The 15,815-nt window shown below is 42.1% G+C and overlaps 1 protein-coding gene across 1 annotated transcript in view; it reads right to left on the bottom strand.

Moving 5' to 3' along the window:
- The window catches only part of LOC110497374 (rho GTPase-activating protein 10), a 70,360-nt gene that overhangs the window by 43,245 nt on the left and 11,300 nt on the right, over nt 1-15,815 (bottom strand). Inside the window, exons 2-3 of the mRNA XM_021573450.3 lie at nt 2,259-2,354; nt 1,706-1,767 (exon numbers count right to left, since the gene is read on the bottom strand). Of these exons, the coding sequence (XP_021429125.3) occupies nt 1,706-1,767; nt 2,259-2,354 (158 nt within the window). The remainder of the gene's footprint in view (nt 1-1,705; nt 1,768-2,258; nt 2,355-15,815) is intronic.

The following is a 15,815-nucleotide window of genomic DNA, read 5'->3' as shown; positions in this document are numbered from 1 at the left end:
TTTATCTTGCTCCTTTGCACCCCAGTATTTCTACTTTGCACATTCATCTACTGCAAATCTACTATTCCAGTGTTTTAATTGCTATATTGTATTTACTTTGCCACCATGGCCTATTTATTGCCCGACCTCCCTTATCTCACTTCATTTGTTTACATTGTATATACACTTGTTTTCTACTGTATTATTGACTGTTTGTTTACTCCATGTGTAACTCTGTCGAACTGCTTTGCTTCATCTTGGCCAGGTCGCAGTTGTAAATGAGAACTTGTTCTCAACTAATAAAAGGTAATACAATAAATAATAAAATAAAAGGTGAAATAAATGTATTTTTAAAAATAAATAAATTCCAGAACATGTCTGAGCCGGCCTGCCCACCCCACAGTCCTCTGCTGTGGGCTGCGATGTCATCCCATACTGCTATGCGATGCTGGGGCTGAACCAGGCCCTGGTAGAGATGGTTACATGGCAACGATAGACCCTATCTACAGCGCAAATACAGTACATAACATGCATTGTAAACATAACCTATTCTGATTGCAAGGGGTCAGGGAAGTAAAACAATAGTATTGAATGGTTTTTCAAAATGCCATACTGTATCTAGCTACCATATTTTAAGGGTTGCACACATTGCATCGAAGCTGGATCTCCCATTCGTCTACCGATTGTTCAGCGTGCTGTTGCGCGACTCTACAAGTAAAATCGGTTTGCACTAGGTCCGCAAGTACTCACGGCAGGCAAACACTATTGGCGTGTGCGAGCTCTTAGAACTCCCAGAACAAGCCATAGGCTGCATTACAGGAGAATATAAATAACACTACATTATCTATGTTGCATGAGTCACCAAGAGACCACAAGATATAGCCTAGCCCTTGATTAAAACGTTGAGTCAGCAAAACCTACAGTAAATAGAGGTATGGAGGAATAGGGACAATAGAGCCAGGAGCCTTGAGGGATATTATTCTGTGAAACGGAGACGCCCATCTGTTGACACACGAACACCGTGACTCAACAAGAGAGGCTGGGTTGGTTGCAAACTCCAGGGTTACCCTAGGTTGCATCCCAAATGGCACTCTATTCCCTATGTTGTGCACTATTGTTGACCAGAGAAGGAATAGGGTGCCATTTAGGACACAGACCCAGTCTTTTCTGCATGGGTAGAAAACACTAACAGGCTACATTTACAACATTAATTTCAGCTGTAACTTCCTCTATAAATTATAGCAGATGTAACTGAACTTTAACATGTGTCACTGTAGTGTACTAGTATAGCACTACACATCAGTGAGTGTTGAATGACTCCATTGACTCTGGTATGTCATGTCTTCTGAGGTTGTGTTTAATGGTTCTGTCCTACCGCCTCCAGGGGAGAGGTGGGGATAGCACACACAGTGACCCTTAGACAGGTGCAGTGAAGGTGGCTCTGACTCCTCTCCTCTGGCCCATGTTCATTAGACACCAATCATACGAAAACAGACAGCAGGGACTACCCAGACTTGTATATTAAGAAACTAATTGTTTTCTATTCCAATAGGTTTTGCTACAGTGTGCCCTAATGAACATGGTGTTACAACACAGAGGCGTCGCTTAACCCTCCACCCACCGAGGAACTGTAATTTACTCACACAGAGCAGACTTTAGTTAGACACAAACAGAGAGCGGTATTTCCCCTGGCTTTTAAAGCAGGTCTCAACTAGTTACTGCTTACCATCAGCTCTCTTTGGTCTTCCAGGTTCTTAAGGAAGTTGGAGAACTCCTGCAAGGATTCATCTGCAAGACAGAGAAACACACACTTTAATAATGGAACACTAGTCACTTTAATAATGTTTACATACAGCTTCACTCATCTCATGTATATACTGTATTCTATTCTACTATTTTAGTCAATGCCACTCCGACATTGCTCGTCCTAATGTTTATATATTTCTTAATTCCATTATTTTAGATGCGTGTATTGTTTTTAGATACTACTGCACTGTTGGAGCTAGGAACACAAGCATTTCGCTACACCTGACACACACACCCCCCCACTCCCCTCAAACAGGAGGCGAGACAGGACACATACCAACATAAGACCACACAGAGAAAAAGAGAGGGACATAAGTACTGGTGTTTCCATCGCTAAAGAAGCCAAGGGTTTGGGAAATTACACATGCAAGCACTTCATTTGGTGGTAGACAGAACCAAAAACAAAAGGTTCTCAGTCTGTGGTTACGCTGGCAGAACCACCCAGCTGTAGGTCGTAACAGCACCACACTCACCAATACACCTCTCATCGTCGGTCTTCGCGTCGCCGATGTACTCAAACTGGAATTCTCCCAGGGACTGGGCAAACTTGCGCTGGGCCAACGCAAGCTCTGAAAACAAAACAAAAATCATTTAAAAAATAACCCTATGGGATTGATGTGATTTGGGATGTGACTTTCCCCTTGACCATATTTCGACATCAAATGCACTGCGGTCACACGTGCTTCCTATTTACAGGCTTGTATCAATGTGTTTGTTTTTTTTAATTAGTGGATATACTAGCTTGATAGATATTACATCACATTTGAGTTGGCCCAAAGCACAAATACTGAAGACCGAAAAAAAAACACAAGTCATTTATTCAAGGCCTGGCTGACATGCAGGCAGTAAGGCGCCTACTGTAACCCAGTGGTTAACCCACTCTGCATACATCCTGTTGCCTCTGCTGTCAGACTGTAGCATCCTGTCCCTGTATAGGTTATGAAGAGACAATGCCTACTGGTCCATTGATGGTGACAGGTGTATACATTTGAGCAATACATTAAACATATGTCCCTATAGAAATTAGCCTTATAGGCCTGGTTTAACTATGGGGATGTGGTGGGTAATGGCCCAAGGGTTAATAATGAGCCAACTGATTTACAAACATACATATTAGCCTACATAGGCTAACCTTTGATCTTGACCTGCTTGTTGTGTAAGAACCCTATTAATAACATTTATTTTTTAGGATCATCGTTTAGGCTATGCGCTAGCCTTACCATGTTGTGAGGAGGAGAAGAGGGGCTAAACAACAACAACCACATTCGGATGTAGCCTAGCCTGGAACCCACACGCTGCACCATAGTGAACTTCGAAGCATTTGTTTTCCAGGCATGTTGAGCCCGCTCTGTTTTCTAAACAGTGTAGACAGATATTCACAGCGGTGTGGATCTCAGACTGATGACAGTCCCATAAGGACAGCATGGGAGAATGTAGCAGGGTATTTTTAAAGACTGGAGCTATGACTGGTATCCAGAGGAGCAGTATCATTAGCTTTGGGAGCTGGCTGGGGCTCTATGGGGAGGATCAGCTGGGAGTTTTGAATACAGTGAGAATCTGATAGCCTGGGCTTGTTGACAATGGAGATAGAAAGCCTTTTTTTATTTAACAGTTATTACCAGCAGGTTAGCATTTTTTGTCATGACCCGGAAGCCAGCCGCAACTGACGACCGAAGTCAGCTTGCAAGCGCCCGGTTGGCTACAAGGAGTCGCTAGAGCGAACCCCAGGCTGTGGTGGCGCCTCAGCACAGCGATTCAGTACCTTCGACTACTGCGCCACTCGGGAGGGCCTTTTACGTAAAATTTGCTATTGTAATGATGTGACTTTGCAGCTGGCATAAGTGGAAATGGCTCAGTCCTGCCTCCAGGACAAGACTCTTGACAATACACCTGCATATTGCCATGAGTCATAGTCTGCAGTATCTTACGCACAACATCTAAAATGTTTGTGACAAACGTATTCACGCAATACTGGGGCCTATTGATTACGTTATCTACAAATGATTGTAAGTCAATCTTTAAACAGATGTTGAGAGAATTGCCACATTAAACAAGTCACAGTCTATCAACCTCGTCACCTGGGCCATGTCAACCAATTCCTCTACAGCAATAACCCTGCCAATTAACTATCATGCTCCCCCAAAAATATAAACTTTGTCACTCAGTGCATGCGGATTATAACGACAAGACCCAAAGCTTAATCATGTGACTTCTGCACAATGACTGTTATAAAGTGCCTACCCCTAACATCTGCCTGACTGATCCCAAGCCTGTATTTCTTTCAATCAATGTTTCAATCAATTCCCCAAACTGATCTCAGAGCTGTGTGGACCTTAGACACAAGGAAATCGATGTAGGCTGGCTAACCCACTATGATTGGGCTTGTTCAACATTAGAACTGCTGACTGACCTACAAATCTTGCATACACATATGTAGATCAGTCAGGCAGTCACAATGCATCATGGATTTGATACTCTTGAACACAGCCACATTCTGAAACCCCACCTTCTCAGTTCACTCGTAATTTGTAAACACATTTACACACATTTGGAAACCATTTTTACGTAGTACTAAGACCTTGGTACGTTTGTCGTCCAAGTTACTACAGGAAACACTGTTGCATACTGCTCTACAGCAGCATTGTTTACAAGTGCTTGCTCTGAGTTAGGCCTGCTTTATATAGCACCTGCAGGAAGCTAGCTTTTCCTTTCTTTTTCCTTTACTGGTGAGGTAATGTAATGGTCGTTCTTAGAAAAGTTCAGCAGTGATGACGGCCCATTAAAATATGCAGAAAGTAATGTACAAGCCAATGCACTCCTGAGCTGCTATCAAACCATGACAGATTAGCAATAGGCCAGGGGTCTTCAACATTCTTGCCCACGGACCACCTCCGGGCAAACCAGCGACCCCCATTTAAATCACGTCGTCTTATCAATATCATCAGGTCATGGCAAGGAGAAGTAATCAACATTTTAAAGTGAATAGATTTAGTAGATAGTTTCATTATTTTGACATGCCTCCATTATAACTAGAAGAGTAAACTAACAGCCTAATAGCTAGAAGGGTAACACCAAACACAGCTAAGAGCCATGTGTTGGCAAAAATGTCCAATTTAAGAAAGCTTACCAGCAGCACTTGCCACACTGGTAGGCTTTGAATAAGCACCCGCAAATAGGCTATGTCATACTCCAGCAAGTGTACTTGGCTCCAATGAGTGTAATTTTCTCAATATTAGGAGTTGAGAAATAAAGTTGACATTAGAATGATGATAATCTCCCCTTTTGTACCACAGGTATATAATAAAAGACAATATGTTGTTGCAAGCTATATTCATAAAGATATTGAAATAACTAAAAAAATTCCACTTATTATTAACAGACCCCCTCCTGCAGTACCCCCGGTTGAATACGCGCAAGTATAGTTTTCCTTCACAGAAAATAGCTTCATTTTCATCAGATGACAGATGTGCAAAGCTATTTGGCTGGTAGCCACAAGTAAATGAGCTTATAATGAAAAAGGTATTTTTTAGTTAACCTCTTTGGGCTAGGGGGCAGTATTTTGAGGTCCGGATGAAAAGCGTGCACAAAGTAAACTGCCTGTTACTCAGGCCCAGAAGCCAGGATATGCATATAATTGGTAGATTTGTATAGAAAACTCAAGTTTCTAAAACTGTTAAAATAATGTCTAACAGAACTGATACGGCAGGCAAAAACCAGAGAACAAATCATCTTATTTTTATTTTATATACTGTTTCCAATGGCTGTCATGTTAATTATGAGGCAAAAACCTCCCAGATTGCAGTTCATAGGGCTTCCACTAGATGTCAAATCTTTAGAAAAAGTTTCAGGCTTGTTTTTGGAAAAATGAGCTAGAATGTAGTTTTTCTAGGTGGTTCCCATTTTGGCTATAATGTTTTCATGCACGTGGATGAGAGCGCATTCTTTGTTGTTTATCTCCGGTAAAGACAATAACGATTCTGTCTTAAATTTTATCGTTTATTTACGTATTAGGGTACCTGAGGTTTGATTATAAATGTTGTTTGACTTGTTTGGAGAAGTTTATTGGTAACGTTTGGGATTAATTTTGTATGCATTTTGAAGGAGGGAAACCGGTGGATTATTGAATGAAGCGCGCCAGCTAAACAGTTTTTGGGGATATAAAGGACATTATCGAACAAAAAGGACCATTTGTGATGTAGCTGGGACCTTTGAGTGCCAACAGAAGATCTTCAGAAGGCATTTATTTTATCACTTTCTGCCTGGTTGAAAATGTTTTTCATGCATTTGTATGCGGGGCGCTGTCCTCAGACAATTTCACCAGATGTTGTTGAGGTGGGTCGCTAGCGGAAGGCCTGTTCTAATGTTTATCATTGAAAGAATGTAGACAGCTTAAATTTCTTTCATTTTACCAGAGAAAAGTAGGCTGGCTACATCGAGAAAAGTACAGGATAAAAGTAGCTACACAGTCAGAGCGCCATCTGCTGATAGAATGTCCGTTTGTGAATTCTTATCTGAGTGGAAAGTACTAGGTAAGTCAGTTAAAAAAATAAACAAATACTTAAATGACAGCCTACCCCAGCCAAACCCTAACAACGCTGGGCCAATTGTGCGCTGCCCTATGGGACTCCTAATCACGGCCAGTTGTGATAGCCTGGAATCGAACCAGGGTCTGTAGTGACGCTTCTAGCACTGAGATGCAGTGCCTTAGACCTCTGTCACTTGGGAACCCAATAAAAAGCATTTAACATGTGAGTTTATAAAACGCAGCAAGATACTTACTGGTCAGTCCCTGGATTGGAGACCAGATGCTGCTGGAAGTAGTGTTGGAGGGAACAGGAGGCGGCACCCTCCTCTGGACTAAAAAAATATCCCAATGCCCCAGGGCAGTGATTGGGGACACCGCCCTGTGTAGGGTGCAGTCTTTCAGATGGGACGTTAAACGGGTGTCCTGACTCTAGTCATTAAAGATTCCAAGGCACTTATCGTAAGAGTAGGGGTGTTAACCCTGGTGTCCTGGCTAAATTCCCAATCTAGCCCCCCCCTCTCCCCTGTAACTATTCCCCAGGTCGTTGCTGTAAATGAGAACGTGTTCAGTCAACTTACCTGATAAAATAACGGATAAATTAAAAACGATTATGCGTTTTCTTTTTTTTTCCTGGCAAAAAAACAATTCTGCATCAACGCGACCAAAGTTTAACTTGCTAGTTAATCTTAGTGAGTGGCGCAATTAATAAGGTGACAGGACATCATATTGTGTTAGCTTTCTGACATGTTTGAGAAGTCAAAGCCCTTTGGATGGATTATTTGTACAGCTACAAAAGCTGAAGAACATGCGCACATCCAGGTACTTAACGAAAGTGCGGGAGTTGTAGGCAAACTCATCAAAAACAGAAGGACATCAGGAAGCACTGGTATATTGATACTGACCCACAATTGAAACCCATTTTTAAATATGCCCCACATATTGTTTTTAAAAGACCCCCCAAACGAGAGATAGTGGTTAAATCGGATTACCCACCAGAGAAAAGGGGAACTTTCTTGGACATGGTTCCGGAGGGTAATTACAAATGTGGCCAATAAGCTCAAAGCAGCGCCACGTACAAATGCAACTAATTTACCCACCCCTGCACAGGACAAAGATTAAAGATCAAGGGCCTGATTACCTTCATGTCCACCAAAGTTATTTACATGCTGAAATGTACCTGTGGTCCGTCTTACATCGGGAAAGCCCGTAGAAGCCTTAAGAGACAGATCAGTGTGCACCGCAGCAATATACGGCCAGGTGAGACAAAAAAACATTTGGTTACTGCTCATTTTGTACAAGCTGGACATCCTATAGTTCTCTGAGATATATTGGAATAGAAATGGTCACGATGTCATGCAGGGGAGGGGACATTGAGAGGAAACGTCTTCAAAAGGGAATCGTTCTGGAGCCACAGTACCCGTCTCCTCATGGCCTTAACAAGGAGCTTGACTTAACCGTTTTTATAGTTTCAATGTCTAAATTGTGTGTGTGTGTGTGTGTGGGGGGTAATCATAATTTAATATAGTGTATGTATATTACTGTAAATATTGATTACATTCCCTGTGTATGATCATATATTTTGATGCAATATCAACATTCAATGTGAAACTTACATTTTAAAAAAAATAATTTTTAAACCTCCTGTTTCAGGAAGTGATGTCATTGAGTACTGACCCCAATGAATGCCCGATGAAGACCTAAGGGTCAAAATGTTGTTGAATTTAATATTACCAACTTACCGACTCCAGATTGACACAATGTACACGTTGCTTGAGCCAGTATTGTTATTTAGACAAGCATGCTTCAAAACTTTGTTTTTTTGCATAATGTGTATCGTTCACATTCGCTAGTAAAATGTTCAAACTCACCATTGTTGACTTTCCCCCAGAATGCAACCATGCTACGAATTCTTTATTACGCCATATTGGAGTATAATGGCATTTAAAATTAGATCTTATATGCTTCTTGATATGGCCCAACCCTAATTTCCACTGAACATTTCACAAAAACACATTTACTTTAAGAACAGCGCAGATGCAAAATTTGGTAACAGAATGACTGTTTTGTGCCATCAGTAACAGAACTTTTCATCTGCACTGTTCTTCAACTACATGTTTCAGTGGAAATTGACAAGTAATACTTGTGCATAGAGTTGTACAGTTTGTTTAATTTTGCAATTACTGGTTTTTGTTTGACATACATTTTAAAGTGAAAAATTGTCTCTGGGAAAAGAAAAGAAAACTATTCAAATATCTCACCTAGACTGACCTAATTCAAATCCTTAGAGACATCTCAGTTTGGACCCAATCCATGCCTTGCTTTGACAGAAACTTGAGTAGAGAAACATAATGGGATGGTTAGGCCTACACAGAAGCACCTAGACACTAGCCTGCTATGCCAAAGGTCCTCTAATTCCCTTACTGGTGGTGTTCATTCCAGTGTTTAACCACTGATGTGGGTTCAGGAGGAATGTGACAGACATCCCAAAATACTGCTTCTGATGGAGTAATATTCAGTCACAGCCCATCTTGGGGTGGGTGACTACAACTAGGCTAAATTACACAGGGAGGGGGAGAAGAGACCACCTCTCACACAAACATGATCGCATGTAATCCGCAGCAGTGTGCTTCCTTCCTCTGACGGGCTGACTGATACAAGGCTCAACGAGAGCTCTGACCACAGATTTTTGCAGCCTCGTGCCTGACTACTAAAAACACACCAGGGCACAGGTTGAGCATCGGTTGCAGACAAAAACCCACCAACCAAGAAAGACACTTGAAGTAGTTTAACACAGAGGATCAAATCTCGAAAAAGTTACGATTCGTTAAGATTAAATAACAAATCAGCTGCTGAACCTATACGCCATAAACCAAAGGATTGGGCATTACTGCAGTACTGTTAAAGCTCGCCATGTTATTGCCCCGTCATGTCAGTTGTTGTTGAGATCTGGAGTATGTCTCCTGTACACAGTGAACATCACCTTCTAGCAGACTTCTACACAGACTAAGAAGTCAATCATCCAGTAGACTGGTAGTCCCAGTGATGTACATATGAACCATGGTAGTAAAGTATGGGTTAATAGCCTCGATGCAGTGTTGTCAAAACAGAGGGATAGCCAGGCCAACAAGTTAGACAGGTCATTATTTTGTTAGCAAACATACACTGCTGAACATAGCAATTAGCTTTCTATCGACTGTGGAACTCGAGTGAGTCCAAAACACTTAGGAGGGATCCAGACTTCTGAATCTGGCCAGTCCTTCCGCTCTCAGACTCTCATTGAGCTGAATTACCACCTAGTAAATCAGGTTCCCACTGATTAAGACACTGATTAGTTTGACCAGCTTTCATCTTCAGTCACTCCCAGTGAGGGCATTCCATCCAGATAGCCTAACTAACCTATTGCTAGACCAGTCTGCCAGTACCACAGCGGGCATCAGTGCTGTGGCTGTCTGTTGCGCAGGCTGATCCAGATTCACAACAAGCAACAGAGACAGTGTTTGTCTCAGCCCCAGGGATATATGAAGAGCTATTCTACCTAACAGAGCCACAGTGTCTCATTACCTTTTGACATAAATAAAGGTAAAATTAAAATTAAATTAACTAGGCAAGTCAGTTAAGAACAAATTATTATTTTCAATGACGGCCTAGGAACAGTGGGTTAACTGCCTGTTCAGGGGCAGAACGACAGATTTGTACCTTGTCAGCTCGGGGATTTGAACTTGCAACCTTTCGGTTACTAGCCCAACACTCTAACCACTAGGCTACCCTGCAAGAGACACACCTCATTACCATGGTATTGCTACAGTATATCTGTTTTGTTAGCCACTGTGATTCGAGGTACTTTAGCGCCAGTTGGCAAGCTCAACTGGCTTAGGCTAAATGTCAATGCCATGGTGATGCGGTTTAAAACGAGCACTTCATTTGTGCAACCTGAAGCAAATCAAACACTAGGACACCCTATGTGAAGCCTACAATCTGTGTGGCAGCTCTTACCAGATAACAGGCCTAGACGTAAACAGCCGCAGAGTCCAGCTCCAAAACATCTGGAGGTTTCCCTCTATTGTGTAAAAACAACTATATGCATTCTGAATACAGTTTGAACCTTTAGGTTGTAGTTAGTCCTATAAATACTATATTATCTCTCTATACCATTTGTATTTCATATACCTTTGACTATTGGATGTTCTTATAGGCACTATAGTATTGCGAGTGTAACAGAATAGCTTCCGTCCCCCTCCTCGCCCCTACCTGGGCTCGAACCAGGAACACATCGACAACAGCCACACTCGAAGCATCGTTACCCATCACTCGACAAAAGCCGCGGCCCTTGCAGCACAAGGGGAATAACTACTCCAAATCTAAAAGCGAGTGATGTTTGAAACGGTATTAGCGCACACCCAGCTAACTAGCTAGCCATTTCACATCGGTTACACCAGCCATTAGGCTGATAGGCTTGAAGTCAAACAGCGCTGTGCTTGCGAAGAGCTGCTGGCAAAACGCACGAAAGTGCTGTTTGAATGAATGATTGATTACGGGCCTGCTGCTGCTCAGTCAGACTGCTCTATCAAATCAGACTTAATTATAACACACAGAAATACGAGCCTTTGATCATTAATATGATAATAATAAACAAAACGTTTATTATTTCAGTGAAATACGGAAGAAATTACAATTTCACCTGGTTAATATTGCCTGCTAAACTGGATTAGTAGTTATAACTAGTGATTATGATTGATTGTTTTTTTATAAGATAAGTTTAATGCTAGCTAGCAATTTACCTTGGCTTCTACTGCATTTGCGTAACAGGCAGGCTACTCGTGGAGTGCAATGGTTAGAGCGTTGGACTAGTTAACTGTGCGGTTGCAAGATTGAAACCCCTGAGCTGACAAGATGAAAATCTGTTGTTCTGCCCCTGAACAAGGCAGTTAACCCACAGTCATTGAAAATAAGATTGTGTTCTTAACGGACTTGCCTAGTTAAATAAAAAGGTATAAAAATTAATTTAAATCATTAATCTGAAATCGGCACCCAAAAATACAGATTTCCGATTGTTATGAAAACTTGAAATCGGCCCTATTTAAAAATCGGCCATTCCGATTAAATCGGTCGACCTCTAGTGTCACATCAGCAGGGAGAAATCACTTAAAGGCCCGATTCAGTGTTGAATTCATTTATTGACATCATTGGGAGAGAAATCTGATTTTGTAGTTGGGAAGAGAGCTTGTGGTTAAGACATAGAATAGGCTAACGTAATATGATGCCCAAGCATTGAAGACATTCCTTTAAACTTAGCCTTCAGTGTCAGAGCAGCAGAAAGAAGACAAACAAACAGAATCCATGGTTTGGTGGGGGGGGAAGACAGCTGTTGGCAATTATAGGCTATAGGATAATGTGATATGACGTCAAAACAAGTGCATGCTTCCCTATGCAAGCATTCCTTTAAAAAAGGTCCAAAGGACAGCCGTAAAAAAACGACACATTCTTTATTAACAGATGAGGAGTGCCTTGAAGTACTCAGCTGAGTGGAGGAGGACACTGTGGAGGGAGCTAGACATGAGCCAAGTGGGACACACTGAATTCTAGATATGATATCGATCTCGAGCTCGAGTTCTACTATCATGACATAAAGTATATTAGGGCACAAAGGAAGGGCGTAGTGTGGATGGATGTACTTCAGATATCCCTGTGCTTAAAAATGGGCACTTGGTCATCCAACTGGTTTCTCACACTTTTTTCAGACCTGTTCCTTTCCATTCCATGTGGACTGTTCCATGAAAGTCCCGTTTCCTCTCCACTTTCTCTGGTGAGGGGCAGGGTTCAAGGACACAGTACACAGTAAGAGAATGCACATGGGAGGGTGATGTCATCAGAATGCAACAGTTGACATTGGCTTGATTAACCCCATGTGTGGTGTGTCCTCACCTAGACTCTCTCCCATTGATTCCTACTCTGGTTACAGCTACAGTGGTGTCACTGACTGAATCATTCCCTCTGTCCGTATTCCTCTTTCCCTCCCAGAAGGGTGGGTACTAGCAGAGACCGGAAGAAAGCAGCTAGCTCAACCATTACATAACACCCTTCAACCTAGCATTCTGGTGGAAAAACAAACCTGGCACCCGCATAAGTTTGGTTGTATCACGGGGTGTATAACTTCAAGACAATTGCACAGAGCAGCTGCAGGCACTCATCATTGGTATATCAGCGGAGCAACAAATGTGACAGGCAAGAGGTCTGTATCTATTCGATCCCAGAGATAACGGTTATCCTACAGTGACAGAACAAATACCAAAAACACCCGAACTTGCTGCCTCTGGTCTGGAGGACTCACTAAACACAAATGCTTTTTTCAATTAAATTTACTTTTGATACTCAAATATATTTAAAACCAAATACTTTTAGACTTTTACTCAAGTACTATTTGACTGACTTTCACTTGAGTCATTTTCTATTTACATTCATTTACTTTTACTCAAGTATGACAATTGGGTACTTTTTCCACCACTGCAATGGAGTGCAGGAATAAGTGCTGAAATTTGTTTTGGTTGATGTTGAATTGAACTAGAGATCGACCGATTTAAATCGGAATGGCCGATTAATTAGGGCCGATTTCAAGTTTATAACAATCAGAAATTGGTATTTTTGGACACCGATTTTGCTGATTATTATATATATTTTTTACACCTTTACTTTAACTAGGCAAGTCAGATAAGAACACATTCTTATTTTCAATGACTGCCTAGGAACGGTGGGTTAACTGCCTCGTTCAGGGCCAGAACGACAGATTTTCACCTTGTCAGCTTGGGGGATCCAATCTTGCAACCTTACAATTAACTAGTCCAACGCAATAACGACCTGCTTCGCTCATTGCACTCCACAAGGAGACTGCCTGTTACGCGATTGCAGTAAGCCAAGGTAAGTTGCTAGCTAGCATTAAACCATCATAATCACTAGTTAACTAAACATGGTTGATGATATTACTAGATATTATATAGCGTGTCATGCGTTGCATATAATCTGACTGAGCATACAAGTATCTAGGTATCTGGCGGAGCGGTGGTAGGCAGCAGCAGGCTCGTAAGCATTCATTCAAACAGCACTTTTGTGCGTTTTGCCAGCAGCTCTTTGTTGTGCGTCAAGCATTGCACGGTTTATGACTTCAAGCCTATCAACTCCCGAGATGAGGCTGGTGTAACCGAAGTGAAATGGCTAGCTAGTTAGCGCGCGCTAACAGCGGTTCAAACGTCACTTGCTCTGAGCCTTCTAGTAGTTGTTCCCCTTGCTCTGCAAAATTCATAATCGGTCAACCTCTAAATTGAACAGTATAAAACAAATGAGAATGGAGAAAGACTTTGAATGTATGTGATGCCACCCTAGGATCACTCACTACTCATAAAGCAAATGTAAAACTTTTATTATTCAACAACTAAAAATAGTGCTATAATATTTATCCCATATCACCTAGTCCTACACTTCGCCTCACTTAACATTCATCAGCATAATCCGACTGCTTATTCATGCTTCATTCAACCCCACCCTACAGCGCACTCCAACCGGTTCCATGTTTGTGCTGGACCTTCAGTACCACACTAGTGTACAACCTGTTGCTCATGATGTGATGGTTTTCCCTCAGAGCAGCAGAGTTAATACAACCACATCAACCAATCCAGTTCAGGTCCGGACACAAACGCCCCGTAAAGTCCCATAGTGAATTCAATGAAGCCATGACAAGCTAGTAGGACTAATATGCATTTTGACACATCCTTTGAAAAGTTTCCTGGATTGCTAATGTGACTCACTCCATGCACAGCTGTTCTGAAGGAGGAGTGGCAAACATAAGCAGCATAGTGAAACTGGGGAGGGTGGTGGCGAAGCTGAAAAATAGCTCAGTGCATCTTAAGTGTTGAAGTGACCTCACCTCAGACTGTAGCAGGGCGGGTGAATCATTAATACATTTGCCTCACAGACAGATGTATTTTTGATATTTTTCTCCACAAAGCTGAATTTCCTGAGATGGTATTCCCAAGTAGGCTAGCTTTTGGATACTGTAATGGCTGGCCCACTGTGTAGCTGCAGCCTAATCAAACAACTGTACTTTCTAAACTCTACCAACTTAAAAATAACTATCCACTAGTCTAGTCCTTGTAGTAGGCAGAGTAAAGCCTAACTCCTTTGCCCTTTTGGGTAGAAAGTATCAAAATAATTGCAACTAGAACAGCCAACGCAAACAAAAATTAAAATACCTGTTTGGATCAGATGTTTTTCTGTAGAAGAGTCATTGACATTTAGTTGTATATTATCAACAAAGTGCCTCAGCTTATCTGATGTGCCACTTGGGTCAGCTGTCAAACAGGCAGAGCAAGAGAGCTGCTGGGCCCAGGGCCTCACGGGCCAATTAACTATTTACACGGCTATGCCTTTCCCAATCCTTCCTGTTCCATTCGCCCATCTTTCCAGTCAGATTCCACACTCCGCTCTACTTCGTTCCACTCACAGGCACAACCATTTTCCTCTCGGGAGGCCACCCTCCTTCCCCCTCTAGTTTGTTCAGAGTTCTGGAATTTTTTGTTTTTCCCCCATCAATCTTCCATGGTATTACCCTTCATGACAACAGCAGCATTACCCAATTTCTACCCTCAGGGTTCTTTAACATCAAAACATGTCTAAAAATAGGTCAGCAGAGTAATTAATCAAGATCTCCCAGCCCCTGTAAATCCAATAGACAACTACGACAGGATCTTAATCTGAGAACTCTAGCTTTCACTCTGACTGGTCAAACTAGTTACATAGGCTGAGTGAGATTTCCCTGTCCTTGTGTCCACATTTCTAGACCTCTGCATTTTTTTTTTTTAAAGGGAGAGGCTTCAAGTGGATATGGCCTATCTGGTTTTACCTTGAAGGTAACCTTCACCGAGTCAGGCATTTGAAACACTGGTTTTAATCAATTAATAAAAAAGGTACAGGAGTTCAGAGCCGCCCAAGGGAAGGAGGGTGGAGCCTTCAGCAAACTGAAACACCTGCACCATAAAAGGGACTCCTGAGTGTCATGACCATGATCAAACCCAGGTAATATACACTGGTATCAGTTTCAGAAAAGAACCTGGTGTGTTCTTTAGAACGGCACCAGACAGATGGATAAAGTTCCTCCTGCATGACCTCACGTCTGTGTTAATGTGATTTTAATGAAAGATTGTGATGTGGCTCTTTGGCAGAATCAGTAATACGATTATAGGGGAGAGAGCCTGAGCAGCTTGCCAGACCGAATCATGCCCGTACACTCACTCTGGCCTGCCTGCCAACACCCAGCAAAAGTTGCAAAACCTCTTGGCCTGTTTGTTTTTTTTACAGGGAAAATGTGGGGAAGGAAAAGACAAAACATTTTAATTTGCGAGTGGTCATCAGTTGACCAGAGGAAGTCAAGCTGTTGCCATGGTGGACTGAACATAGCCCGCCAGTCACATCAGCACAAACTGATTGCCGAGTTTAGTTTCACATGACAGCTTGATAC

Source organism: Oncorhynchus mykiss, chromosome 19 (assembly GCF_057628025.1).
Source record: "Oncorhynchus mykiss isolate SJ-2025 chromosome 19, ASM5762802v1, whole genome shotgun sequence".
Taxonomy (NCBI): Eukaryota; Metazoa; Chordata; class Actinopteri; order Salmoniformes; family Salmonidae; genus Oncorhynchus; species Oncorhynchus mykiss.
The sequence above is the reverse complement of the archived record's forward strand: the minus strand, read 5'-3'. Positions and strand labels throughout refer to the sequence as shown.